The 27,957-nt window shown below is 55.4% G+C and overlaps 1 protein-coding gene across 2 annotated transcripts; it reads right to left on the reverse strand.

Moving 5' to 3' along the window:
- Nucleotide 1: 1 nt before the first annotated feature.
- Nucleotides 2-27,912, reverse strand: LOC126569997 (uncharacterized). Of its 2 annotated transcripts, none has more exons than XM_050227435.1 (3): nucleotides 27,692-27,912; nucleotides 22,590-25,701; nucleotides 2-3,097 (listed from the first exon to the last, which is right to left on the reverse strand). In XM_050227435.1, the coding sequence occupies exons 2-3, from the start codon at nucleotides 25,348-25,350 to the stop codon at nucleotides 1,446-1,448; spliced, it is 4,413 nt and encodes a 1,470-aa protein (XP_050083392.1). In that variant the 5' UTR covers nucleotides 25,351-25,701; nucleotides 27,692-27,912; the 3' UTR covers nucleotides 2-1,445. The 2 variants fall into 2 exon arrangements, with proteins under 2 accessions (XP_050083392.1, XP_050083393.1); XM_050227436.1 differs by having other exon boundaries at nucleotides 27,701-27,902.
- Nucleotides 27,913-27,957: the final 45 nt, after the last annotated feature.

Below are 27,957 nucleotides of genomic sequence, written 5' to 3' on the forward strand. Positions count from 1 at the left end.
TTTATTTAAGATTAACATTCGGTAGATTGCTCGGAATCACCATCGAATCGGTGGCATCACAATCCGATTGCAGACGAAATTAACAATTACATACAGATTGCAGAAAAATTGATCATATATACACACCCACGACCAGATCCAGAAGTACGCTCAATTCTATCGAGAAGGAAAAAAACACTTAGATGGTATATTTATTCGTTACACTACGGCGAGAATGGTTCGAATGAGGATGCAGGACATCCAAAATCACACACTAACATTTGTTGGCATCGATTGGGAAATGTTTTCCTGCTTCATTGTGTTGCACTTTCGTACTCTATTGCTGCATTGCTGGCGTGCACCACACTCCGGCAAGCTCTTGGGACAAATAGGCTCCCGCACGAACCCCACATGAGTTCAGATTTCTTTCCCACCCATTTTGTAATTCCCATACCTTCGACTAACTATTTACACATCGATCGATGTAAAACAACGTATTAGGGGAGGCAGGGCGCGCACCATAAACTATCTCACAAGCGGAAACCGTTGAGCTCTTGTCCCTTTTCTTTTGCGCCTGGCCCCTGGCTAACGTCCACCAGCAACTCTCCTATACGCTAGTACTGACTATCATCTGGTCGACGACATTCCTGCATGGTTCTTGATTGACTATCCTTCCATAACCTCCCCTACTCTTCTTCTTCATTCTCATTTAATGCTATATTTTAAGTAAAGTAATCACGGGGCATTTCATCATTTCGAGTTTTTAGGGAGAGTGAATGCATTTCCTTCACTCTCCCCCTTCTTCTTCCTGTCTCTCTGATATGCAGCTAATACGATACGATACTATTACTAATCATAGATACTGACTCCGCACTACTGACGCTTGCACTCGGTACAATGAACAGAAAGGAACCTGCATAAGAGGTTTAAGATTTCCTTCATCTGCCATTACAAATAAGAACGTCTACATAAAGAACTGTCGGTAGCTGTCGGATATCGAGGAGGATCCTTTTTTTTGGCAGACATCGAGTCTATGCTCGGGTGCACCTAGGTCTCGCTACGAAATAATGCCCTGCAGCGAAGAACCCTTTAAGTCTGACCACAATGGCCCAATAGAAATGCTGGCGTACAACTTGATTGAATGGGCCGGTCGGTGGAACTCGTTCGAGCAGAACAAATCATTTGAAAGACGACTGTTGGGCGAAGTCGCTACATATCACTGACATGGTAAAAATGTACAAATCACAACGATCCCACGCGGTTTGTCGTGCAAACAATCGACGACAAGCGACGGGCACAAACAGCTAGGAGTGGGTCGCAAAAGAATGAGGAGCAAGGATATCATGCCCCCACCCCTTCGCCCCCATTGAGCTCCTCTTGTAATCGTTGAGAAACTTGTGGCACAGGTACAAAAACGATTCATAATCGACTGGATGCGTTGGTTGCTGGCGGTTGCTCCCAGCCGCTTAACCACTGCTAACGATACCGGCCGATGGCGGAGTGGTAGCACTGCCAGGTGGCAACAGTTCCCCCGGTTCACCGCCAACCCGATCGGCCTTGCTGCGGATGTCCTTGTGGCGCCGCAGTGTCCGAGCGGCCGGTAGCGGTATCCCCTGTCGCCGCAGAATCTCATAGTCGCGCGTGCCGATCTCGTTCTTGATGTCGAGCGCCGAGTTGATCATCTCCTGTGTCCACCGTTTCGGGTTCTCCGGTAGCGTGTTGAGGAACTCGACGTGCGCCGGCGACAGTTTGGTCATGTCGAACGAGGGTGTATCCTTGTCAAAGATCGAATGATGCTCGAAGATGCTGAGCGACGACTCATCGCCCGTCCCGGAACCACCGTTCAGATCGAGCGGATGGATACCGGCTGCGGCGGCCGCGGCTGCAGCCGTCATCGCTGCCGCTATAGCAGCAGCCGTCAGATTGCCCGACAAATCCGCACCCTCACCGGGAGGCGAATCGTCGGCAATGCTATCGAACAGCGGATGTCTGGCCGGATCCGCTTGCGTCAGTCGATTGTACAGCTCCAGCTGTTGCTGCTGCTCACGGGCTTGCTGTTCCTGTTGTGCCTGTTGCCGTTGCTGTTCCTGCTGTTGTTGCTGCTGCTGCTGCTGCTGCTCATCGACCATCGACTGGTGGTGGTGACCAGCAGCCGTCGGTGCCGCTGCCGTACTCCCACCATCACTTCCTTCCCCACGTGGTTGCTCTTCCTCTTCCTCGATGGCCGCCTCGGCGTAGCGCGATAGATCCTCCAGTCCGTTATCCTGCTCGTACCGCGTCAACATGGCCAGCGTGGGAATGTTTAGGAACTCCTGTTGCCGCAACATTTCGTAGTTCTTGCAACCCAGCTCGTTCTTCAGCTCGAGCGAACGCTGCAGCTCATAATCGGAGAAACCCTTCGTGTTCATCGACAGCGTCTGCAGGAAACTGATCTGTGGCAGCGTCAACATTCGTGCATCAAACTGTCCATCCAAGCTGTCTTGTTCCGATTTGAGCGATTGTTTCGAACCAAAGAAACACCGGCCAATTGTTGCAGCAGCAGCAGCGGCGGCGGCAACGGCCGCAGCAGCCGCATTGGCCTGATCACCTGCTTCGGCTGCTGCTCCCGTCGTACGTAACGCATCACCACCAGCACCGCCATGGCTCGGATCGTCCTTCAGCTCATGCTGCTGCTGCTGTTGCTTCGGGCGCTTCCGGTTCACCACATCCTCGACCTCGTCCTGCGCCGTGTGGCGGTACTTGCGCAACGTCTTCACGCTCGGCAACGGCATACCGTCGTTCTTGCGCAACGAATCGTACTCCCGGCTCCCAATGATACGCCGAATGTCGTTGCACATCCGCAGCTCGTACGGTGTCCACTTCTTGCGGAACCCGACCATCGATTTGAGAAACTCGATCTGGCCTTGTGATAGTGTTTGCTGCTGCTGTGGTTGTTGCTGTTGGTGGTTTGCTTGATGCGGATGATGGTACTGGGCCTGATAGTTGGCAGCATCTGCCTCACCGCCGCCGCCATAACCGGAACCATCTTCCAGCATGCTGGCCGGGTTTTGGCATCCCTCCTCGTCATCGTACTCGTCATCGTCCGCATTGTGCTGATAGTAGTTAATATCCGGAGAGGCTGCAAAGGGAAAAGACCCGAAAAATGTTAGTTAAGCGTACTTTTGAGTCTATGAAATGCTATTCTAATTTCAACCGCTTCGTCATCCAAGGACTCTATACCCCTCATCCCCTCGGATGATCGAAGATGACAGCAGCGATTGCTACGATTGAATTGAATTAACAATGAAATCCAGTTGTTATAGTCCCATGGCTGCTCCGCGCATTCCCAATTTATCTCATTAATATTCCTAAAACGATTGGAAGCTTGCTGGAAGTCACTCGTCATTCTCAAAACAGATCTCTTTTGTGTATCAAAATGGAGTTCCTTCAAATCATTTACACCGTGCGCCCTTGCGCGATCATCCCTTGCACCATTTTCCGCCGTTCCATGGCCTTTCTGGAACGGAAGTGGATCATTTTCATCGCGATCACAGATGATCTTCAGCCGTCTGTGGGGTGTCTGGGGGACCTCCGTGACAGTCAGGCCAGCTGTGCCAAGGCGCAACAGACACGACCGACAGCTGCAAGTGCCACGACAACGACGACGACGACGCACGACACCGTGGCGTGCCGTTTTGTTGTTCGATGACCATCGGATGAGAAGGTGACCGCCGCTGGGTGGTGACCGTTGGCCGGACCCTATGTACCACCGCCGCCACCGCGGGCGACCACATCATCGCTGGTTCGTGGTGTTGGTGGTGCGCACACGAAGCGCTTTCGTCGCCACCGTCGACGCGGTGAAGGTTTTCCCCTCGGCGCCCCATCATCGGTCAACCCCGAGTGCTGATGTAATCTCAAACCGTTCGCTAGCACACTAGCCGCCATCGCTTCTCTCGGGTGCCTCTAGGTCGATGGTGGCCACCACCGCCACAGTCGACGGGAGGCACAGGCTGGTGGTCGCATGGCGACATCATCGTCGCGCGCGCGATAAGAGTCCCCGTCGCAAGCCACCAACGCCACCACCGCCACCACGTCTTCGATGCTCGCAAAGTCCGTCATCGTCGGTCGCGGTCAGTTGAACCACTAGCGACGCAGGGGTGTATTTGGGGGCGCCGAAAGGGGTAGGGGGACACCGGTCACCAACATTTTGCTTTCTCGCATTTCTACCCAATCTCCGGTCTGCTAAAGGATGACGAGTCGTTTCATGTGGCCACCACCTGCATCGGTGTGCCAGTGACTGCGCTGTGGCCCCGCGTGTGCGCCATCATATCAGAGGCTTAAACCCTAGAGGAACTGTACCCCTTGGTCCACCCCGTAGTAGCGTGAGTTTGTATGCGCGCGCGCGCCCAGCAATGATCCGCAGCTCATCATCGGTGGCTTATCGCCACCGTCGCCGTCGCCAGCGCGTAAATCGGAGTGCGAGCCCACACCAGGCGGGGGGGGGGTTTTGAATGTGTCCTCGGCCCTGCGCACGGACGGACGGACACACCACCACCACACGCAACACAGGAGATTGGTTGGATCGCAATTTGTTTAATAATCAGTTCCACAAAACCCTTGACCTCCACACGACATGCAGCGGGGGGTGCCATTTCGGGGTGGCCATTCCATTCCATGCCAGCACACCACCCCCCTCCCCGTCTCTATCACACCGTAGTGAATGGCGGAGGAGCCCCAAACCGTGGCTAACCCCCGAGAAGGCCTTGATGTGGTTCCGGTTGGCCAACCATCTAGCCAGCCGGCCCGTGTGCCACGCAGGTCTGGTGGTCTCCCATTGTGGTGCCCTGACACCCCTCTTCCCCTGCTTGCCCCCTTCGTGATGAGTGATGGCCAGCCAGCGGAATGACCAACACGAACACGAAAGAAGCGGCAGAAGAAAAAAAAACACCTCACGATCGCGACGACGACCACCACTGGCCCACCCTTTTACCCAGGCAGTGGGCCCAGCAGCGTGACTGGAGACCTTCAAAGTGTCACCCCCGGTAGGATGCGTCTACCTCGCCATCGCCATCCATCCTTCCATCCCCCCATGGCCGTGTGAAAATGGCGATCGAGAATCGAAAGGCGAGCGAGCGAGTGAGCGAGCGAGCGAGTGAGCGAGCGACGAACAACGAAAACCTCCAAAAGGTTAAGACATCTGGAGTCGCCCGGCGGGAAGGCGAGGACGAGAAGGACAGAGGCGGTTGTTGCAGATCGGCATCAGTCGTAGCAGCAGCAGCAGCAGCAGCAGAAGGTTATTACAAACAGCACACCACCCCACTAGCACACTCCAGCAGCAGCAGCAACAGCAGCGAAAAACGGGTTTGCAGCCCAAAAAGATCGGTAAGCAGCCAGCCCCACAGCAAAGATGGGGGGCCCAGCTCATTGGGGCCTGATCCGGATGGTGGCAATGGTGCCAAAGTGACAGGTGGTAAACGCAGAGCCTCGGGTCGCCTTCCATCCCTCCCTCCCTCTCTCTTCCTCACTCTGCTGCTGCTCCGTGTGGTTGAACTAAAAATAAAACGCTGACGGTTTTTTTGGGGCCCCACACTGCTGCTCCCCGGTCTGTCTCTCTTCTGTGGTACCGCTTGGGCGCTTGGGCGATCGAGAAGCCACCGAAAGGAATTTGAATCCATGGGCGCGGGCGCGGGCGCGTCGCGCGATCATCGCGAGAAGCTGCGCGGTGTGGCGTGTGGGGCGGAGGCGCGCGGATCGATTCTTGATTAACCCCGCGACGAACTCATCCTCCTCAAATGCTAACTGCCCCGCGTGTGTGTTGACGGCGACGGCGACGACGACGACGACGACGGACACATGGGACACAACTCTCGCACCACCAACCGCCATCTTCTCTTTCCTCCCTTGGTCCACTTTCGAATTCCACCAATCGACAGCAGCTCGTTCGGCTGCGAGCGGTGCGGGTGGGTTTCGCTGGTGAAGGTGCCGGTGCCGTCGCCATCGCCGACTTGACACGGTCGCGAGGGCCGTAAAACTCCAGCCGGTTCCACCACAATCCTGTTGGCCACGTTTTACGACGACTCGATTCGCAAGGCAAATGTAGTGGCGGTCGCGCTCCACCAAGTCGATCCCAGCGTCAAACCCGCGTGAGCAATCAGAATATCATCAACAGCAGCAGCAGCAGCAACCCCGCTGTGCTCTCTCTCGCTCTCTCCTCTGTGCGATTCTCGATGTTTAAGGTCAATCAAGAACGGTCAAGACGCAGATCCAGCGAGGAGAACCTAACCGCAAACGTCATTTAGCGAAATGAACGCTGGATTAGTCAGTCAGTAGTCATAAAAAGGAGAGGGAGGAGGAGGAGGAGGAGGAGGAGCAGTGAGTGCACTGGTGCGCTAGTATTGCCGCCACATTCATCACTTCCTGGGGGTACCTTCGAACTACTAAAAGGTGTAGGTTGAAGCTGGATGGCAATCCAGGGAGACAGTATATCCTTATCACCAGCAATCCTTTATAACTTTCCAGGCGAGAAATCGTTTTATCTACAAGTTTTTGATTGAGTTATCTGTTATAGCACCTAATGAGTAACCACGAATTGGCAAACAGATTAAATTCTGAAGAAAAACTGCCACTGTCTGAGCTATTGCCTCGAATGTATCGTCTATTATAATATCCGGAAGTGTCTCTTGTATTCAACTGTATAGATCCACTAGAGAATATAGGGCTGTAGTTGTGGACATTCGTCTTACTCAGATGTATCCGGTAGAATTTTGTGGCAGCCAGATGAAGGCGCAAAGTGTAGTGCAACGTACTATCAGGTTATCCTCTGTACGTCACGATTCCCCTTTGCCACGCCGTAACGTCATGCACGATAAGAAGATTCCCTTCTCCTCATTGACCAGAAGTTCCGCTCCCCAAATATTGTGCCACTACTACTGGACTCCCCGTGCTTTGTTTTATTTATTTTTTAAAAAACAAAACTGGCTATTCCCGAACCCAACGCACGTTCTGGCCGAGGGTATGATCTTTGATAACCTAGCGTCAGAGTTCTGTGACTCCAGCAGAGAACAGGGGCAGTTCCAGGAATGAAACCGGCCACGAACCGTCATACTGGCCGCAAAAAATTAGAGAATAGTATCAAGGTTGCGACGAAATTACCAAAATGACCCAACCCAAGCAGAACAACCGACCGGCACGACCGAAGGACGACCGGAAAAGGGTGGCCACGGGCGGGCTGGCTGATGACGCCAAAGCCACTCGGCGATCCCATTATTAAACTCCGAACCGACCGCGGACAGTAGTGGTCCGCCGAAAAAGCGAGGCTAAATTTTGGGGCTTTTAAAATTTATCCACCTTTTTCCGAATCCCTAACGAAGTGACAAACACAGACAGACCCGCACGTACGCACATGTGGCCACGCATGCAGAGTGCCGTTGCCGTGGTCGTCGCTGTCGTCCCGATATAAAACCAGTCAGAGGTAGGCACCACACGATCCACGGTAGAGGCCACGACGATCACCTCTCAACGCAACCCAAGGCACAAGGCAACGTGTAAAGCGGCAAAAGAGATCGAATCCACGAGGTGTGCCGCGCTTGGACGGACGGACGGTCGGCCGTCCGGTCCGGTGGCGATCTCTCGATGGGATGAGGTGGCCTACCAACCCCTTCTTCTCGCCGGTCGCCGGCTGCTGCCGCTGGACATCGTGGGGCGCACACGGCAAGGACGGATCCCGCTCATCGAGGCAACGAAAGAAAGAGCGAGAAGCCGAGCATGATCGACCGATCGAGTGAGTGAGGTAGCAAAATTTACAAGAAAGAAAAAAAAACCCAGGAGTAAGCAAAAAAAAAAACAGGAAAAAGATGAAATAGCCAGCGCGTACCCCAGCCAGCGCAAGGGTGGCAGCTGCGTCAGCAAAGCCCTGGATGCCAGATACCGCCACCGTCGCGTCACCGTATCGTCGCCTTCGCTCGCGCACATACAGGCGCGAGAGCTTACGCGGGCGCGCGCGCGCGCCTTCGTTCATTCACGGAGCGTGTGAGAGCGTGAGGGAGAGGATCGAGTTCCTGATGGCAGCGTGATGGCAGTGTGACCGAGATGGGCTCATCTCGGAAGGAGGAACGGGTGGCGCGCTTGGTGGCCGGGGTGGCGGTTCCGCCGCGATCCAACTGCGGTATAGCGCGCTGTTGAGATGGCCACCAGCGCGCGCGCGACATCATCGCGTGTCCCCTCCTTCCCGACCGGCCACCGGTTGGTTGGATCGACCGCACCGAGCACGCACCTCAGCCAAGGTGGTGTAAATGGGGGTGGAGCGTAGCAGCAGCAGCAGCACCAACAGTGGAGTAGAGTTAACAGAGGGCTGCTGATCGCATATGGCGCAGTGGCGCGTTCTGACGATGACCACACGGCGGCGACGACGACGCCACTTCTCAACCCTGCGAGCAGCGGGAACTGTGGTCACAGCACAGCCACGTTTAGGCCATCGCGCGGCTGCGAACGAAAGCAACCTCAACGTCAAGACGACGGTGTGATGAACATTTTGGGCGCTGCTGCTGCTGCTGCTTCTGCTTGGATGATCATTTATCTCTGGGTGATCATCATCATCATCCTGGGGTTTGGCCATAGTGGCCCAAAACAACAAAAAAAAAAACCAGGCGAAAGAAAAGGAAAAAAGGGAAACCGAGGGTCCACACCACAACATCGAATGACGAAGAGGAGGAGGACGAGTTCAACCTACGTTACCCACCACCACCACCACCACCACCGAAGATCGAGTGTGACAAAGGACCATCATCGCGACGACCACGACGACGACGGCAGCAGCTGCGGCAAGAAACCATGCGAATGCGAAACGGCCGGGGCCAGCCAACCCATCCACACCCGGCCGGGTAGCGAGGCCTTGGGGAAATGTTGTTGCGGAATGGAGGCTTGGCAAGAATGCAAACTGCCCCAAAAGCGCTTCTCCGGTTCAAAAGATCGAATTGCAATGCGAGACCTCGGGGCAAAGGAAGCGGGGCGCAAACAGCGCAGCAGCAGCAGCGAGCGCACGCCGCTCGGGCCACATTAAAAGGCCAATTTTATGGCCTCTTCGGGCATCCTCTACCCCTGAGCGTCGCTTGGGTGGCGTATGGTGTGAGGCGTATCCATCGATGAAGGTTCTCCGGAGAGAACGAATTCTGGGGATCGCGTTGTGAGCCTCATTCTTCACGAGATTTAATGAAGTTTCTAAATCCTTTATCTTGGTCAAGATGTCGACCGTTGGCGATTTGTATTACGGAAAAAGGACTCTAGTGGCACTGATGAAATGAGTGGCGATGGTCACTTGAACGTTTCATTTACGTTTAAATACCCCTTTCTAAATGCGTCGCTGCTTCCGGTCACAATGACCGAGTGATCAATGCGTTGGCAACCCGCAAAACGTCGCCCAACAGGGAATCTCGCCCTGCGCTTTGCAGTTTCCGTCATCGTTGTGCTCCCCACAAAGGGAAAATCCACCATCCAGCCCCGTCCCACCTATTCAGCTCATCATTTCCACCAATCCTGACCTGATCAAATGAAATTGGGAATAATAATCAAACAAGGAACGCGACATTTGATATTCGCTCGCGTCGCTCCACCATCGACAACTGTCATCATCATCATCCCTTTCAGTGCGTCAATCACATCCTGACCCTCCCAAAAGGCAAATGATGGCAATCCCACCGTCCCACATGTCATTGACATGGAGAGCTGGCCAGGATCAATGGAAAGAGATGGAAAGCCCGGGGGGGTGAGTGAAACATAAAAATTTACCCCCACACCCACCCCCATTATCCTGCTGCCGATGGTCATATAGCTCGGTACATAATTTATGAGCTACTTATGCATCACTACACACCACCTGCTTGCCTGTCTGCCTGCCTGTACCATACATGGAGGTGTGATGGTGGTGGTGGTCGTGGTGGTGGGTGGAAAGATGCATTCTTGCTCTACCCCTCTCGAGTCCAATCCTCCGTTTCCATCCGACCGCTCATCAATTAGACTAACCGACACCCTTTTGGAAGGGTTCCCTTGCTTGGTCGAAGGAAATGTGAAGGAATGTTGACCACAAAGATGATGACGCTCAAAAGGGGCTGCCCTGCATCCCACCACTCACCTCTCCTCTTCCTCGGAGGTGCTATGCACAAAGTTCACCAGGGGTTGCATTTATAGAATAGCCACCATTTTGCAATACAACCACTACCACCCCAAACCAAATCACCCACCCGCCCGGGAGGGGCGTTTTGCTATATATCTTCCGCTTATAACCGGTCAGTACTGGCCACAAACACAACTACTACACATCCGCCCCATTTATTTATCATTCCCACCTCATAATGCTGATGATGATGACGATGATGGTGGGCCCACCACCAGCCACGATTGGCAGAGAAGCGTGTCCAGGTATTATCATCAATCCATCATCATCGCCATCATCATCATGGCCTATCATCGTTGAGCGAGTTATCACAAAATGTATCGCACCGCACTGCTCGCTTCCACCTCCATTCTCCTCTCCAGCGAGCAGAGGATCCTTGGAGCAACGAAAACCGCGAAACACCCTCGCTACCACCCCTCATCATCATCATCATCATGATCCGCGCGCGTCATCGATAGGAACCAGCGGAAAGCCCACTACTCGGACAGGTAGAGGGAGAGGGAGAGTGCGGGGACACCAATGCGGACACAAATACATGCACACACATTCCAACCGAAGGATATGTTATGTTCCGCTTCAACACTCCCTCTCTCTCTGACTCCCCTCGGTGCTGGACCCACTGCGTGGTGCGTTGGTAGGGAGAGCTGGTTAATCCTTTACCCGGGGACGGCGCATCACGACAGGACACAATGGCATGGCGTGCGTTGTGTGCATGGAAATCCTTCCCCTATCCTCCCTACCATTCCCTCCGCCCATCTCCAGGTCCCCAGGAATCTCTCCCGGGAATGTGCAGCACAATCCAGCAGCATTCATTCATTCCCCACTGAGATCCTGGAACATGGAGAATTCGAATTCGAGTTCGAGTTCGAATTCCGATCAGTATCCGGATCCGGAAGGTGATCCGTTGGCTTCTCGATCTGCGATATCCTCCTCAGAAGATCGGGTAAAACGGGAACCCATCGAGAAGAGCTTTTGGTCAGGTTTCCTGCCTTTCGTCCGCAACCAGCGTAATGGAGCGAAAGGCACACTGGTGCTGCGACAAGCGGCTGGCCCCAAAAAACCGAATACCGATCACCGCCACGCCATGGTACGCGACACGGCCCGCACTTTGTCCCAAGGTTGCCACCACCACTCGACGCGACGGTCGTGGCCAGCCGGTCCGTTACCTACCGATGGTGGTGCGTCACTTTCAGGGACAAGATGGCCGTCGCATCGTCGACCGAAATGGTTGGCCACCCCTTCCTACCTACCTGGGGTAGCCTGCTGGCCACATCGACATGGATCTAGATGAATAAATAAAAAGTCGAAGCCCATACCAAACCCCCCTCTCCCCCTCCACCCCACTTCCTGTTCGCGCCACAAACACACACCCCAACGATCGTGAAACCTTTTAATCGATCCACATCCCTCCCGCCCATCCCTCCCTGTGTCCATCTTTTGCAGCCCTCGATGACGACGACGAAGCAGCAGCTTTACCACACCTCGCACCACCTCTGTTTGGGCCAGCGTTTCCAAGGGACGGCGGCCACTGTCCAAAGTGGAGACATCCACGGAACCACGGTCATTGGTCGCCAGCGTTTGTGGCAAGCACAACCCCGCTGCTTCGACTGCGTAGGAGGAAGATATTAAGAGAGAGAGAGAGAGGGAGACGCAATGAAGAGACAGCAAAAGGGCTGTCTTCAGCAGCAGCAGCAGCAGCAGCAGCAACAGTATGAAGGACATTTGAGGTGAGACTCCACCTCATCTCCGGCCACCCGCGGCGGCCGTTGAAGGTCCCGGAAGGTTCTGTGGCCAGCTTTTTGTGAGAGCCAGTTTTTGTTGCTCTAAGCCCAACTCTAGGGGGAGCGCGCGCCAGCGCAAAAGCGAAGGGAAACATCCTGGCCCCTGGCTGCCTTACGAGAGGGGCCACATCCTTTCCACTCTTCTTGCAACCCAAAAACCGCCGAGAACGATTCCTGGATGCCGTGGCGTGTCCTTCGAGGGCGCGAACGCACACTCACGCGCACAGACCGAGAGACAGTCACGATGAGCTCCAGAGCAAAACAAAGAAAAATGACGGCGGAGGATGGCGCGCACCAGCACCAGCAGATGCCATCCGGCGACTCTGCTCTGAGGGACACACAAGCATACACACAGCAGGTGTCGTGGCAACCCTCGGCCCGGTACCATGCGCCATAGGGATGCGGGTTGCGGGCGGAGGGTCGAAGGTTTGGATGGTTTCCGGTCGAGATGTTGCCGCTCGACATGGATGCCCCCGTGCGGAATAGAAGAAAGGTCCTGTAGGCGGTGGAGAGACAGAAAGAGACGGAGACAGGTAGGGTGATGCGATGGAAACAGATAGCGAGAGCAAGAGAGAGCGAGAGAAAGTGAGTGTTGTCCCTGGCCGCTGGAGATACGCTGCGCCATAGACCGGAGGATGTTCCCTCTGGAAACACTGAGGGAGGGGGACTGCCGACCGACGACGATGCCATGACGGCCACATCTATCCTCTCTCTCTCTCTCTCTCTCTCTCTCTCTCTCTCTTTCGCGTCTCTCGGTTTCGGTCCCATCCACCCTGCTGACACAGTTCGGAGACCGAAAAAGTGTAACCCCCCGCCACACTCCGCTCCCTTCTTCATTCTGTCCCTGCTCAAAGTTTGCTGTCCCACCCCCACCGCCCTCCGGGTTCCATCCCCTACACCCCCCCCGTAACCTCACTTCGGTAGCTCATCATCCCTCGCTACAGCAAAACGACGTCGACGACGACGACGACGACGAGGACGATGTCGAGGGTGGTAGTTGGTGGGGGTGTCGAACCCAACCTGACGAGCGTCGGCGTCTTGGTATCCTACTGCACCCCATCCTACCAACCCCCTCCCATCCTTATAACCCTCGCTCTCTCTCTCTCTCTCTCTTTCTTTCTTTCGTGCGCTCGTACTCGGGGGATGCCGTTCTTCAAGTGGCGCTGCTGCTGCTGCTGCTGCTGCTAGAGAGGCCACCCTCGCCTAGGCACCGCGTCTCTTCTGGCCGATGGAAAAGTTGGCCAGATGCGAGAAGAAAAACCCAATACACACGCACACACACACACACACCGGCAGACCCGGGAAGGGGGAAAGAGCTATTACAGCATCTCCCTCCTGTCGGTGTGCCAGGGACTCGGCGCGCGTGACGCCCTCGCTGTGTCCTCGCTGGGATGGCAGCAAACCCGAGGTAAGGCGACGGCCATGTTGGGACATGACGTCGAAACGGATCGATACCGGGCCCCCCGGTTCCCGGGGCGAAAAGAAGTCTTTACCGAGGACGACCGGGCATCTTCTCGCCAAGCCACCCAACCCAAGATGGCTTCCTTCGGTTGTCCGGTGTTCTCGAGGGGCGCGGCACGGCACAGCGCGAGAGACAAGCCAGCCAGTGACTTCAGATCCAGAAAGAGAAGCTGGTGGAGTTTTTGCTGCAACTTCGTTATTAATTTGTTAATTGCCCAAGTGCTTATCCCTCAGACATCTCCTCCAAGTCGCAGACCAAGTATCCATCCATCCATCCAGTAGATTGGACCATATGGTCCCTTCTCTGGTCCAGGCGTCCAGACAACCTTTGCTGACTCTGTATACGGTGGTCCGAAGCAACTCTGTGCTCCACCGATTTCAAGTCGAACGGTTCCACGGCAGCGAATGCGTCAAGAAACTCCGGATCTTCGGGGAGAAACTCCATGGAGACCGGGGAGAAGGAACGCAGTAAAAAAAATCGAAGGAAAACCCCTCGCCACAGGACATCTTATCCTCCTTCCCTCCCGCCTCGTCGCACGAAAAGGATCTCTAGGTCTAGCTCCAGCCAGTCAGCGCCACGATACGGCACCACCCAGAAATCGCCGCCATCGGGAGCGGAGTTTGTTCGTTGAACCCACGGCGCGTACGGTGAACCCGGGGGGGGGTATTGGGTATCGCGGGGAGCTTCTCCCCTGCCTTCTGCCCTTGTCCGTCACCCCCTGATTCCTCGTCATCATCATCATCATCATCATCATCATCATCATCATCGGCAGCAGCAGCAGCATCATTCTGGTGATGCCCGGGAGATGATGGTATTTTATCGATTTTCCGGTGGCATTACCTCCCCCTGCCATGTGGCCACCCCCTGCTGTTGCTGCTACGGCTACGGCTATCAAACCTACCCTTATACACAACCACCACCAACCCCGCACCTTACCACTCTCCGACTATTTTGGGCAAAAGGACCTAAATCCTGCGAACGAAAAGGGGAGCGAGATGAAGGGCGGTATTCCGGGAGCAAGGGAGCGGGAGTGGGGGGGTGGGTTGTGCGGTTTTGCCCCGTGTGGCCCCCGAGCGTGACGTTCCTGGGCAGGCAGGGTTGGAGTCATTGGCCTCGCTCGCTCTCCGCCGGCCTCTCCAGTGTGCAGGCCCGGGACAACGCAACCCATTTACCAATCGAACCCACCAGCCACCCACGCGCGCGGGCGCCCAAACACACGCACAGACGCGCCACACCACTACGAGGCACACATACAGCCAACCCGGCCTCTGCCTCGCTCGCTCGCTCACTCGACATTCCTTGCTTGTCTTTATGCCGCGCGTGTATGTGACCCCAGAAACAGGGGGACGCGTTTGTGGGTCTGAAATCGTGGTCCCCGTGGGGGGGAAGGGGCCTGTGTGACACGGACAAAATGGCGTGGCCAATGGAAAATGGCGGCGGTCGCGTTACACCACCACGGTCGGTCGTGGGCCGCGCTGGTGTCGAGTGTGGGAGCAGGATCGGGGGAGGTTCGTGACCCTCAACCCTCGTCGAACAGTAAGCATCACCCGGACGCACACAGACACATACATACGCACACAAGGCTGAGAGTGCCAAGCTAGAGCCCAACTGGCGTCCCCAAACCACTTCCACCTCTCTTCCTTGACATCCTGTGCCTGGCATCCATTTTCCTTCCCGCTGCTGCTGCAAACGCCAATCCCTGGAATATATTTCTCTCTCGTTCTCTCTCTCTCCCTGTCACTCACGCACGCACACACTCAGTTCTCCATTTTTAATTAACAAAACCTTCTCCCTCTGCCGCCTCCCGCAACATGGACTCCACGCAGCATCCCGAGCAACAGTCCCACAGAGCTCGGTTCCAGCTGGTTCCCGGGGCTCGAAACAGATACCGGGAGAGGCCACCGGGAAGCGATTGAGGGGGGGGGGGGGGGTGGAATCGAGAAAATCGAGCAGAAAAACTGGCGTTGAACCATTGCGTACCGCCCACTAGGGAGCATGGCGCTAATAATAAGAATAATAATAAGAGCAATAATATTGAAAATACGGAAAATCATGCGCCACCCCCGCAACCCCCACCATTCGGTCAATCACACATACACCCATGCACCCCAGTTCCGCCAGTCTCGCTTGCTCGCTCCTCTCCTCTTTGTTGCTGTGCTGATCACATGGATTTGACAGTTTTTTTTTTGTGCTCTTGCTGTTGCTATTTCTGACCCCTTACCTCACTTCCCTCTCTGTATCCTCCCCCCCCCCATCGGAAGCCCTTTTTCCAACTATTCGATACAGAGTAAGGTCCATTGGTTCCACCGTCAACAGCACCACCACCACCACCACCAGGCTCACGCCTTTCGAGTGCTAATGTGGGATGAGGGTGCGTAGTCATCCCTCTCCCTCTCCCTCTCTCCGGGGTTTCTCTGATAAAAACTAAAAGCCCTCCTCTGGTACACTCCCACCAACCATCAGCAGCAGCATCGAGAGTTATTTTCCATCAATTTGTGTCGCACGCTTTTTGAATGTGTGTTGGGGAACAGGGGGGGGGGGGGTATCCGTGTGGGAGTAGGAGAACTTTCCAAGCTTTTCCTAGTTTTGTTTCCTCCGCTTTTTGCCAGCAAATTTTATTTCGAACCCCTACCTACTCCCAACGAGAGGTACGCGTACATATAGTGACCACATGGGGTTCATAGTACCCCTGCCCCCTGAGGGGTGGTCTTCTGCCACTCCCTCGACCTAAAGCTCAACTTCCGGCGTCCCCGCACTACTACTACTACTACTACTAGTACTACTAGCAGGGGAAATCGGCCACCTATAGCTCCACAATTCCTGGCACACAAATACACAAATTACGGTAGTCCCGATTGGTTGGGATCGAGTGGAAAAGAATACAAAAAAAACGGAGAAAAAACGGAGAAGAAAGACCAGGAGCAAAAATCATCCCTCTCCCTCAGATACCTCTGGGATCATCTACTGGAGCTCTTGTGGATATTCTAAACGCCCGTTTTGTACACTAGTGCGTTAATTGTGTGCCAGAGTCCGTACTGATCCATGGATTGTACGGATACTCCTTGCTCCAGGCATAAAAAGGCAGAGTTCCAGAGACAACCAGAGAAACGCCAACTGGTGCATTCGTAGATCTGGAATGCTGGTGGCTGACAAATTCCAAACATCAATTTACCGGATCCAGAGTAACTCTGTAGTAACCCCAGGGAATTTGGCTAACCACTTTCCAATATTAATTCTGTTGATAGTACGCGATTGATTATCAGTTCATACAGAGACATACGCACATCGGAATATAGAGACATCTCATTCCCTTCTCTCTCTCTCAGTCGCGGCCTGGACTTTTCTGGGTGGGGAAGCGGACTGAAATTCCGAATTAATTTCAACAAAACCCCGGCCATGATCGATCGCCTGCGCGCCGCCAGCTACTTTGGTAGGTCGCGGCCTAGCTGGCGATGAAAACTTGAAAAGCGTAAGCCCCCGGGAAAACCAGCCCAGTATCCCCTGGTACTGGTACCTGGCCATTTCCTCACGTGTCCCCCCCTTGAGATCCATCATATCGCTGGCCGTTTACATCCCACGTTGCGGGATGGAGGGGTGTTAAGCACAAAGCGTCGCACCGCGCAGCTCGCCTTCCCCTTATCCCGGGATTGATGACGCAGATGAAGCTCCACAGGAGTTGCAGTTGCAGCTGGAAAACAGTTTTCCGGGAATTTGAAATGAAAACCCACACACATTGGCCAGTGCAAGTGTCTCCCCGAAGGGAGGGGAGGAGGGGTGGCATTGGGTATCTGGGATCCACAGTTTTGCCAACCGCAAATAACCGTCATATGAATGTGTGTGTGTTTTTTTGTTTTTGGTTTGTTTCATCTCTACTATCACTAGCGACGGCCCTGGGATGGGTAATATTTGCAATACAGCTTCCCACCCCGTACACTCGCTTCTCTCTTTGCGTTGTGTTAACATCATTGCAATCAGGTTAAATGTGATGTCCATGATGACAGCAAGAACAAAGCAGCAAAAAACCCTCACCCACCCGCGGATATGTACTTCAGTTGGGGGATAAATACCCACAATATGGGTGAGATGCCGGATGGTGGATGGCGAAATTGGGAATTTTAATGCACCATTCAGTCCACTCAATCCCGCACAAATGGAATGTCGATGAGCGAAAGCATGCAGGCAAATTGGCGCTGTAAAGGATTGAATTCCAGCGCTTATATCCGACTGTGGCCTTTTGTACACTTGTGAATGATCCTGCGGAGTTCTTATTTTGAAATCTAACTTCTGAAATTATACGATCATTTGAGGTTACTTTCAAATACATGGCGATATCTTTGCTCATTATTCTGGAAAAACAACTAGACTAAATTCGCAACCACAGCCACATGAAGTGAAGCCTTCCCGAAAGAACCTAAATCAATTGAAATTTTCCAATTGTAATTGTGGAAAATCCGTACGTTCACAGTGAAAGCTAAATTCTTATCAATAATGTCATTCAAAAGGCACTCCATGAGCAAAAACACAAACAATGAACCCATCCTCTCCTAAATGCTTGCTACCTTAATTTGCAATTTGGTATCGTCAAGACCTTCTGTCAAGACCAACGCTTCGTTAGCTTTCGCCATGATCTAGCAACAAGTATAGGGACGGCTCTGGCGTAATAAATATTTCCAGAAGTCAAGCGCTGCTGCTGCGCGTCGCCATAACTGGTTCAGGAGACCTCGCCGTACCACGAATCAGCGGACATCTTGGAAGACAATCTCAACGGTTCCTTGGAGAGGAGATTGACCATCGTTTTGATTACCGTTCAGCGTTCAGAGACATAAAGAAAGAGAAAAAAAAAACCCAATCACAACCCGAACCCGACCGATCATCGCATCGGGTACCGTTTTTTAAAAAGATGAATCCACAGCAGCCCGGTTGGAAGTTTGTGAAAACAGTCGGTCGATGAGAGGCAGGGAAACCCTTCAAGTGGCGTGGCCACCCTTGACGCTGGGACGATACGGAATTTGCAAATAAAAAAAAAGATGGAAAAAAGAAACAAAATCGCCCAAGAGCGAGAGAGGAGGGATCGATTCGGGGGCGCTTCCAATTTTCTCCGGAACCCCACCCAACTTGACCATCCCACCCCACCCCACCCCCATGAAGATGCCCTTTGAACAGTGCACCAAAGCAAACCAAAAAAAAATACATCTTGGAACATTCGCCCTAGATCCTCTCCTGGAGGATGCCGTGACTTCGAGGGCACCCGAAAAAAGGTATCGATTGCGTGGCCCCTAGTGCTGGTACCCAAGCGCGTCCTGTCCCGGTCCGGGGTGGAGGGGAAAGGGATGCTCGTCCCAACAGTCGGGGTTATTTTTTTTCGGGCGGGAGCAAAAGTTTCCTCCATCCAAACAACAGCCAAGGCGAACTGATGGTCATGGATGAGAAAGAGGACACGGGTTCTCGAGGGGGGTCGATACTGGCTGCCGGGTGGCGCACCCGGGATGTGCCAGCAAAAGAGATGCTGTTGCCTGGAAAAAGTTGGCTGTTTCGTACCTCCACGTCGGTAGGACAGGTAGCTCACCATCTGGATGATGAGGAACCCTCGGCGCAGGTCCTGGACCTGGCCTCGTGTCCCGTTACAGACACAGACACATACTACTTCTCTCTCTACCTACACGCCCCTTGGGTGACCGATCCCAGGCAACGTTGGTCGTCGATGGCAGGCATTCGCCGAGGAGGAGGAACATCAAGAACAGAGAGTATCGGGGAGACTTCTTCGGGGAGTTTATGGCGGAGAAACCAGAACAGTTACAACAGTAGCAGCAGGAGCAGCAGCAGCAACCAATACTTATCCCGCGTCCCAAGTCCGACACCTAGAAAGCTCTGGATAAAGTCGGAAAAAGACCAAGGCCTTCCCCCAGCACACACGGCCATTTTGATCCAATACTAGGAATCTGAAGGAGCGGAGCCATTTTGGTTCTCGCCGGAGACTTTTAGCGGACGCGCGCGTGGCTTCTCGGGAGATGGAAAAGGGCCAGCAGAGCCGGATCCGGTATAAAATCTCCACCACCACCTTCCCTCCAAGGGACACGGCATCGTTTAACCTGCTGCCTTTGGCCGCTGAGCTTCTTCCAACCCCAGAGAATCCCTAGAACGGACGAGCGACCTGCAGCACACATACACAGCATCGCCACACTCTCTCCTCTGGCCGGGTATCCGAAGGACCGGAAAGTGGCGTCGAGGTAATAAAGGTTTTTCGACCCTTACGGTGCGGCAGAGAAAGCAAGAGCGAGAAAGAGAGGGATCCGAAATAGCATGGCCGCGTCCGGAGCAACAACAATCCCGTGGCCACCATGGCCATGGATCCTGGAGCCATGTTTGCCACAAGAACAACGACGACGACGCCGACGACCAACACAACGAAGCAGCAGCAGCAGCAGGCCACCAATCCCACTTTGCTACCTTCACCTCCCTGGCATGGCCTCTCCTCTCGTCTCCGCCAAACCGTTTTTCCTTACCTCTTCCTTCCGCCTCTAACACCTTACCATCCCGTGGCCGAGGAAGAATCCCTTCGTTCAGCTTTTTTTGCTTCTTTCATTTCTCCGACCAGCACTGGCCCCTTTTTTGTCCATTTCGTCTCCGGGTTTCGGACGACCCAGAGACCCTCCGCCTCGGTCACATCCCGGGCGAGATGAAATGACTGGTGACGGTGGAGGTGGGCGTTCGGTTTCGCTTCACGGTCCGGCCCCGGGTCCGCACACCTCCACCATAAACGAGGAGATTGCTTTTCTCGAATCCCGATATTCGAGGACGATAGCAACCGAAGCAGCAGGGAAAGGGGAACCGAGTTTTTCGGTTTCGGACTTCGTTCCTAGCGTGGCCGCTTGTAAGTGAAACCCGGGGACGGTGCAAGTTTGGAACTTTGGCCGCGGATGGCGCGAACGCACAAGCATGAAAGAACCACACCACCACCAACACCAGAAGCAGAAGTCGAGATCCAAACTTCCAAATTTCCCATCATCACGAGCTAGTCGTGACGGTACTGCCGATCATTCCGAAAAACACAACCTGTTCCAAAGGCCAGGGGGCGATAATTCCGCGGGCCTGATCGGGTGGAGTGCAGTAACACTGGAAGCATCATCATCATCATCATTGGCATCTTCACCACGGAACGCGTCTTCCTTTGACTCATAAACGAAAGGAAAAGAGGAAACTCCGAAAAGGGACACCACAGGCTGTCGATTGGTCGGACAAACCCCGTAAGACGGCGAGCGAAAGAGACCGAGACGTATTAGAAGATTAAAGCCCAACAAAAGGAATTGATGCGCTCGCTCGAACCACGGACAGTCACCGGATAATGATGACGAGGAGCAGCGAGAAGTGCCGGAAAGCGAGCGAAGTGTCCGAGTCCGAGTGTCCCGACAACATCAAACGGATCACGTGATCACACTCCACGGTATCAATCTCTCGAGAGGAAGGGAGCGAGGAAAGACGGGTGGTTAAAAAGGGCATGAGGTTCCGGAGGCCACCATTTTCCCCTCTCTCAAAAAAAAAGGAAGGCCAAGCCAGAAGAAGGATCCCTTGGATACGCGCGCCGTGTACCGTCCTTCCGGTTGACCAAGGAGGCCGAGAGCAGGGTGGACGACCGAAGGAGGGGCCGGACACGAACTACACAAACCAACTCCCTTCCAGGGCCATCCGGGCCAGAAGCACTCTCGGTTATAAATACTCAGGACCGCTACCCCAATCCAGGAGTGAGCGCGCTGGACCTTGGCATAGGGACCACCAACCACCACCGACGAAGGATGGGGATCGGGGATAGGGGTTGAAACATAAAAGGCGCGCACAGGGTGGCCAGCACGGAGAGGGGAAGGAGAATTTAATGAAATGCCCTGCTCTGCGCCCTGCGCCACCGATGGGCCCAGGGAACCATTCATCCGTGGCGCCGTGCACACCGACGACGACCGACGAGTTCCCGGTGCTGCTGCCCCTGCTGACGAAGCGAAGCTAGCTGCACCCTTGTCCTACCCCAGAGGGACGACGCATTAAGCCACCATCAGGGAGAGACCATGGGGGACGCAAGCCCAATGCCTTTGCCACCTCCCTTCGGTTCCGTCCTTCGTGTGTTCCATCCAGGACTACAAGGGACACACATGTACGCACACAAACAACCGGATTCGGTCCCCTTTTTGGGGGACAACAAATCGGTAGGTACCCCGCTACTCTCTGTCTTCTACTTCCTGACACACCTGACGCCGTCTCTCTCTCTCTTCCTATCTCTCTCTCCCTATCGTCCATATGTCCTGATGGGGCGGTTGCACGACCCGGACTTGGAGTAACTCGTGGATGGGGAGAAGAGGGAACCGAACTCCCGAACCACGAGTCAACCCTCCTCCAGGAGTTCGTTGTCCTTCGCCTATGGGGCCACTGGAACGTTGGCGCTGCTGCTTGGGTTTCTGTGCTCTACGTTCTGGCCCCAAACCCTGGGGGGCGTAAGGGACGAGACAAACCCTTTATCGAGGGACAGCCCAACTTGTGGTGTGGCCAACCACGGTGAGGAGATGTGGCACCGCTCTCTACCCTCACACTGACACTGTGGTAAAAACGGAATCCATGTTCTGTGCTCCAGAGAGACTCCAAATAGTGCGCCGCGGTCCAATGCTCGAGTGTGTCCGGGACTTTGCAACCGGTCCTTAGAGTCCGGGTATTTCTCGCGCACCCGGGAGAGTTTGGCATCCGGTAAAGGCACTCCTTCCGTCCTATCACTCCTATAGGACTCCGAGGATGCGACTCCTGGGAGGCCGCTCTTAGAAAATCAATAATTTAATCGCCCTCCAAAGGGGAATGCAAGTGACTCTCTCTTCCCGCGTATCGATCCTTGTGCGATCCATTATCATTCCCTGCCGTCGGTCGGTTGTTCCGCCACAAGAACCATCGAGACGCACGAGCGCGGCCGTCGCACAGCTACCCACGTGCTGCGCTCAGTCACGCGCGTGGGGTTTTGTTCCGAGACGGATTTTTAAATTCCTCGAAACACGGTCTCGGAGAGCTTATCTCGGCCTGGGCGTCCCACAGTCAATTCGCTCATCCGCAGGCTTCGCCCTCGCGGACACGTGTCCTTTGAGCACACGAGCAACACCACCACCGCCTTCAACAGGCCTTCAATTAAAAAGGATATTACTTGGAAGGATGAGTGCCCTCCCGTGGGCCCCGCAAACCCTGCGCCCTCACTTACCGGTAAAGCTGACGACTGGATCGTGCTCCGTCTTGATGTGCCGCTGGTGATGGTGGTTGCCTGGCTCGACCGCCTGTAGCTGGACATCCGGTGGTAGCTGGTGATGATGATAGTGCTGCCCAACACCCGGACGCGCCCGTTGCTCGTTGCGATTGTGATCGACCACTCGGCGACCACCATTGGCGGCACTGTTGGCCGTCTTGTGACCCAGATGACCTTTCGCTGCTACGTGGCCGTGGCCAAGGTGCTGCTGCTGCATTTCGTCCTCTTCGTCCTCATCGTCTTCGTCTTCCTCCTCATCGACCAGCATCGGGGAAGTGGCAGTGCCACCGGCACCACCGATCACTCCTTGGCCACCAGCAGCACCAGCAGCGGCACCACCACCACCACCACCACCGGTGGTCGCAGCCTTTCGCAGTGATTCCAGGTAGCGCGTGATGGTCCGCAGACTGGGCAGCAACAGTTCGCCATCCTTGATCAGCGACTTGTACGCCTGGATGCCCATCGCGGCCTTAATCTTCATCGCGGACAGTATCATCGGTTCGCGCCACTTGCGATTGCGGTCCGACTCGTCGGACGAACCGCCAGCGTGCGGTGAATTACCGCCCGAACCGGGACCGGATCCACCCGATCCACTGCCGGCCATACCGGGCGCCACAGCCGCTCCAGTCCCTGCCGCACCTGTCGCCCCCGTCGTCGAACCGTTCATGCGGGCCGTAATACGCTTCAGCTTGCGCTTGGTGGCGTGCAGCTCCTTGCGTGTCACGTCGTACTTGGTGCGCACGTCGGCCAGCTGCCGCTTGCAGCACTGCAGATCCGCCTCCAGCCGGCCCGTATCGAGCGGTATCTTGACCGGGGTGCAGCCACCTTCGCTGCCACCGTGCTGCGGTGACGCCTTCGTGGGCGTCAGTGTAGAGGTCGTCGTGGGCATCGTTTCAACCGGGACACCCGACGATGGTGAGGACGAGGTCGGAGGAACGACGACGCTGGTGGTGGTGGTGGTGGTGGTGGTGGTGGTAGTGACGGTGGTTTCTTCGTCCGATGTCCGACGATTCTCGTTCACGCAGGAGGACGGAGACGCTGCTGATGGTTCCTTGGGGGGTGGCAGTGGAGTGTGGCTTTCTCCTTCGATCGATTCCACCGCTTCCACCTCCTTGGCCGTTGGTGAGTCAGTACGTAGCGCGGCGGTTGAATCGTCCTTTGTGCTGCTGCCAGCATCGAGCGATTTCGCGCGAGCTGGCGATGGGCTCTTCGATCGCTCCACATCCACCGGTGGACGCCGGGAATCGTCTGCCGTGCGTGGCTTTAGCAACGAAATACCGGTGGACGTCGTGGTGCTGATGCCGCTGGACATGGTTGTGCTGCTACTCCGCTGCTGCTGCTGCTGCGGATGTTTCGTTGGTTCTTCACTCCGTTCGCTTTCCTTCTTTTTCGTCGTCGTTTGCTGCTCCACCTCCTCACCGTCACCACACTCCTGCTGCTTGTTCGCGTCCGCCAATTTCACCTTTTTCACCGAACGACCGCTGGGACTGGCGCTTCTGCTTCTACTGCTGCTGCTGCTGCCGTCGATGACTTCGCCTTCGCTATGGTTGCTGCGCTCTTCCGACCGTCGTTTGCGTTTCTTCTCACCCGGCACCGCAGCAACAGCTGTCATCAGGGCTGGCTTCGATGCTGCTGGTGCTGCGGCTGCGTCTGCTGCTGCTACCGTTTCCTCTCCTTCGCCGCTGATACTACTGGCTGCCACAGCAGGCGCGTCGTCGTCTTTACCAGCTTGCTCACTGTCAGTTTGCTCGGTGGGTAGCACCACAGCGTCCGTTTCCATAGCAGCAGCAGCAGCAGCAGCAGCAGCGGGGACCGCTTCACCTTCGTTCGTCGTCGTGGTCGTCTCCGTTGCAGCAGCAGGCTCTGGCTGCACCGCCTCAGGAACTTGCTCGGCCTCGGTTTCGCTGGTGCTCGTACCGGTCTCCGGTGGTGGCGTTGGTTCTCTGGAAGTTTCCACCACGGGCGGCGCCCGATCGACCTCGTTGTGATTCTCCGCAACCGTCGCCGTTCGCTCGGTCACCTCTCGTCGCTCCACATCTTCCGCTACATCCGTTGGCTCTGTATCGACTGTCGGCTTAACCGATTCGCTGGCAGCAGCAGCAGCAGCAGGAGCGGTGGCGACGTGGTCTGCGTCGTCGTCGCTGTCGATGATGGTGGCCTCGGGTTCCTTCTCTGGCTTCGACTCCGACTCCGGTTGCTCCTTCTCCCCCGGTTCTTCTGTTCGTGCTTCTTCATCTTCTTTTGCTTCTTCTTTGGATTCTTCCACTGTGGGTGAGGGTGATGCTGATCGTGGTGCTGGTGGCGTTGAGGGCCTGGGCGACGCACTGGACGGGATTTGTTCTGTTGGACTAGTGGCGGCGGCAGTGGGTGATGGTGTCCGCTGCCTTTCCTCTTGATGCACAGCAGCAGCATCAACATCATCATCATCATCATCATTGGTTGCTGTAGCGGAGACGTCGGCGACTGGTGCTGGTTCTGCTGATGCAACGATTGTGTCTTCCGGTGGAGCCGGTGAAGCCGGTGCAGCAGCTGCTTCTTGTTTCCTCTCTTCGTCGACAGGTCTGTTGTTGTCCGCAGTGGTGGCAACGGCATCGCTTGCCGCCACTGTGCTCACCTCCGACTGTACCGTATCGGCTTCCTTCTTCTGCTGGCCATCATCCTCACGAACCAACACTTCCTGCTCCACCGACGACGACGATTCGCGCCCATCTTCGGCCATCTTTCACCGCCGATACAGCAGGCGGTGGCTGGTGCCGGTGATGCGGCGCTTCAGTCACTCGAGGAGGATGTAGCACCCAACAACAACGGGCCGCTAGGGGCATGAACCGGGTTCTTCTTCCTTCACTTTAAGCCAGCAGCAAGCAGCACTTTACACACGTCTCACGCACAGCACACAACACACAACACACACGCGCACAACGTGGTCCAAGAGACGCAGCAACTGTTTACATATTTTTGATCTCTTTTTTTTTTTGTCGTTTTTGTTTTCCGGCTCACTTCTTCACCAACCACTGCTTCTTCTTCTTCTTCTTCTGTTGCTTCTTCACAGAATAGGGACAAGGAAGTGGACCTAAAATGGAAACCGAAAAGCACACACAATAAGCAAGGATGAAGCATGGACGGCGGCGATGGTTTGTTTATTCTTTGCGATGGAATAATAGCCATCTCGCCCAAAAATTCGTCAACCACGAAGACGAAATTCACATCACCATCAAGGTGACACGCGCGAATACAACAATCGCCCAATCTAGAGGGCCACCGCGCAGCCTGCTGGTGCAACAGTTTTCACTTTCACTAGACACGCCACCACACAGCTCACAGGAATGAGGCAAAGAGTAGGCGCTTCAATCGCAGTCACCCTTCACGCACTTTCGGTCACCGTTCGATCGCCGGTTGAACGGGTTCGTCGTGACACGTCGTCGAAGGCTTTCGGCGCCACACAGAGCGAGTGAGTGAGACGAGGATGGCGCGGAACAGGAATACACACAGGAGACGCACGAATACAGATGGAGTGGAGCAAGGGAAGCAGTGGCTGGGGTGGTACAGGGAACATAAGAACGCAACGAAACCTCGCACGAAAGGGTGGTCCGAGCCGGGACCGGCAAACGAGAGCGGGTGGTAGCGAGAGCGATAAACGCGGATGCCACCGCCACCACCACCTCGTGGCGCACACACAGGCACGCACGCCACAGCCACAAACCATCATCATCCCCCCGTGGCGGTGGCCGCTTCTGCATCGCACTCGTCGTCACCCTGCTGGGCGCACGAAGAGCACGTTACAGTTGAGGGGGCACGACGGAGGTGGTGGCGCACCGTGGCACGTCTCGCGTCCCGCGCGATGGCCGCAACGATCGTGGAGGCGCAGGCGGCACAAAAGGGAGGGCGCGACGATGACGACGACGACGCAACGCGAGTGGAACGTGGAACCGAACCGAAGGCCACACCACCACCGTTGCCACCATCGTCGCCTCCTTTGCTGTGCCGCGCCTCGAGCACACGGACCGCAGCTGCCGGTTTCGTGGCCACCGGCAGAGGAACAGAGAGGACACTAGAAAGAGAGAGAGAGAGAGAGAGAGAGATAGAGGGTGAGCGAGAGCAGGCCGCGACGACCGAGAAGAGGGCACCGAAAGGAGAGGCGAACAGCGACGACCGACCGACCGACCGAGCGACCACGACAGCATGTGGCCGCCGCGCTCTCGTCCCACGACCTTTAGCGGGTGTTTTCGACCGAAAGGGAGGGGGGGGGGGGGGGGGGGGGGTTGGTGGCAGTGGAACGGTCGTCGAGCGGTCGTCGAGTCGCGCTGCTGGCCAGCCACACACATCGTGCGCGTCGCGCTTCGTCATCTCTTCGCTCCTTCGCTTCCCCCCTCTCCACCATCCGGTCCACAGGACCCCGGCCTCGGCCACGGACCAGGGGGGAGATTGATGGTGAATCCGTTTCGGTCCGCCCCTCTCGGTCCCTCGCAGGTTCGCTTCTTCGCCTCTTCGCCCCTTTTTTTTCTCCATCGACCTGGACCTGGACGCCTGGCTGGCCGTTCTCCAACTGCGTACGTGCGTGCCTCGTTCTCTCTGTATCTCTGTGTGTGTATAAGGGTGTGTGGCCGCGACGACGGAAGACCCTCGGAACCCGGTGATCCGGTTGGCGGCGATGGGAGGGGTGCACCTCTAGCATCTCCTTCCTTTGATCGTTCGTTGTCCGACGTTGGCCTCTTTCCCTCGTCCGCTCGCTCGCTCGCTTGCGCTCTGTGGTGCCGCTCTGGTCACCGCGGTTACAGTGACCGGGGCCGCTTATCACCACACTCGGCTGACCGCATTCGTCTGACGCGAGCAAAACAGCATGGAACCAGATCGAAGTCACGGATTTCATCGACGGCAACACCCACTCCGAGGGCACTTTTTTGGCCCCCTCAACCCGCTCTCGATTGAATCATCACTCCGTGGACGATCGAACGAACGATCATCGGTAGGTATGGCACACGCACAGAAACACAGACACACCGGATCGTCGTGGGACAGAGGGCACAGGGCGGGGCGCACGCTTTCGCTTTCCGGTGCGTTACCTTCGTTACCGTTTGGTGCCCCTCCTGGTGGTTTCTGCTGACTTTTGCTATAATTTGACCACCAACGGATCGCAGCAGCCCCTGCTTTCCACCGAGTGGTAATGGTCACTTTGTTTACGTTTTTGTTGGACACGGTTTGGCCACGAGGGAGGAACTGTGTTTTTCACGCACGACCGTTGTGTTCCGGTGTTCGTTCGTTCGTCGGCGTACGAACCGCGCTCTTCGAGTTCCCGGAGTAAAATGACGTTTCCGCCGATGCATTTGTT

The sequence above is a fragment of the Anopheles aquasalis genome, chromosome 2, assembly GCF_943734665.1.
Source record: "Anopheles aquasalis chromosome 2, idAnoAquaMG_Q_19, whole genome shotgun sequence".
Lineage (NCBI taxonomy): Eukaryota > Metazoa > Arthropoda > Insecta > Diptera > Culicidae > Anopheles > Anopheles aquasalis.

Bases quoted from the DNA above. Each gene is read 5' to 3' on its own strand.
- LOC126569997 (XM_050227435.1), bottom strand. From the start codon at position 25,350: ATGGCCGAAGATGGGCGCGAATCGTCGTCGTCGGTGGAGCAGGAAGTG. The intron at 3,098-22,589 runs GTAAGTGAGGGC...TTCCCTTTGCAG, and splicing joins TCCAGTCGTCAGCTTTACCG to CCTCTCCGGATATTAACTAC.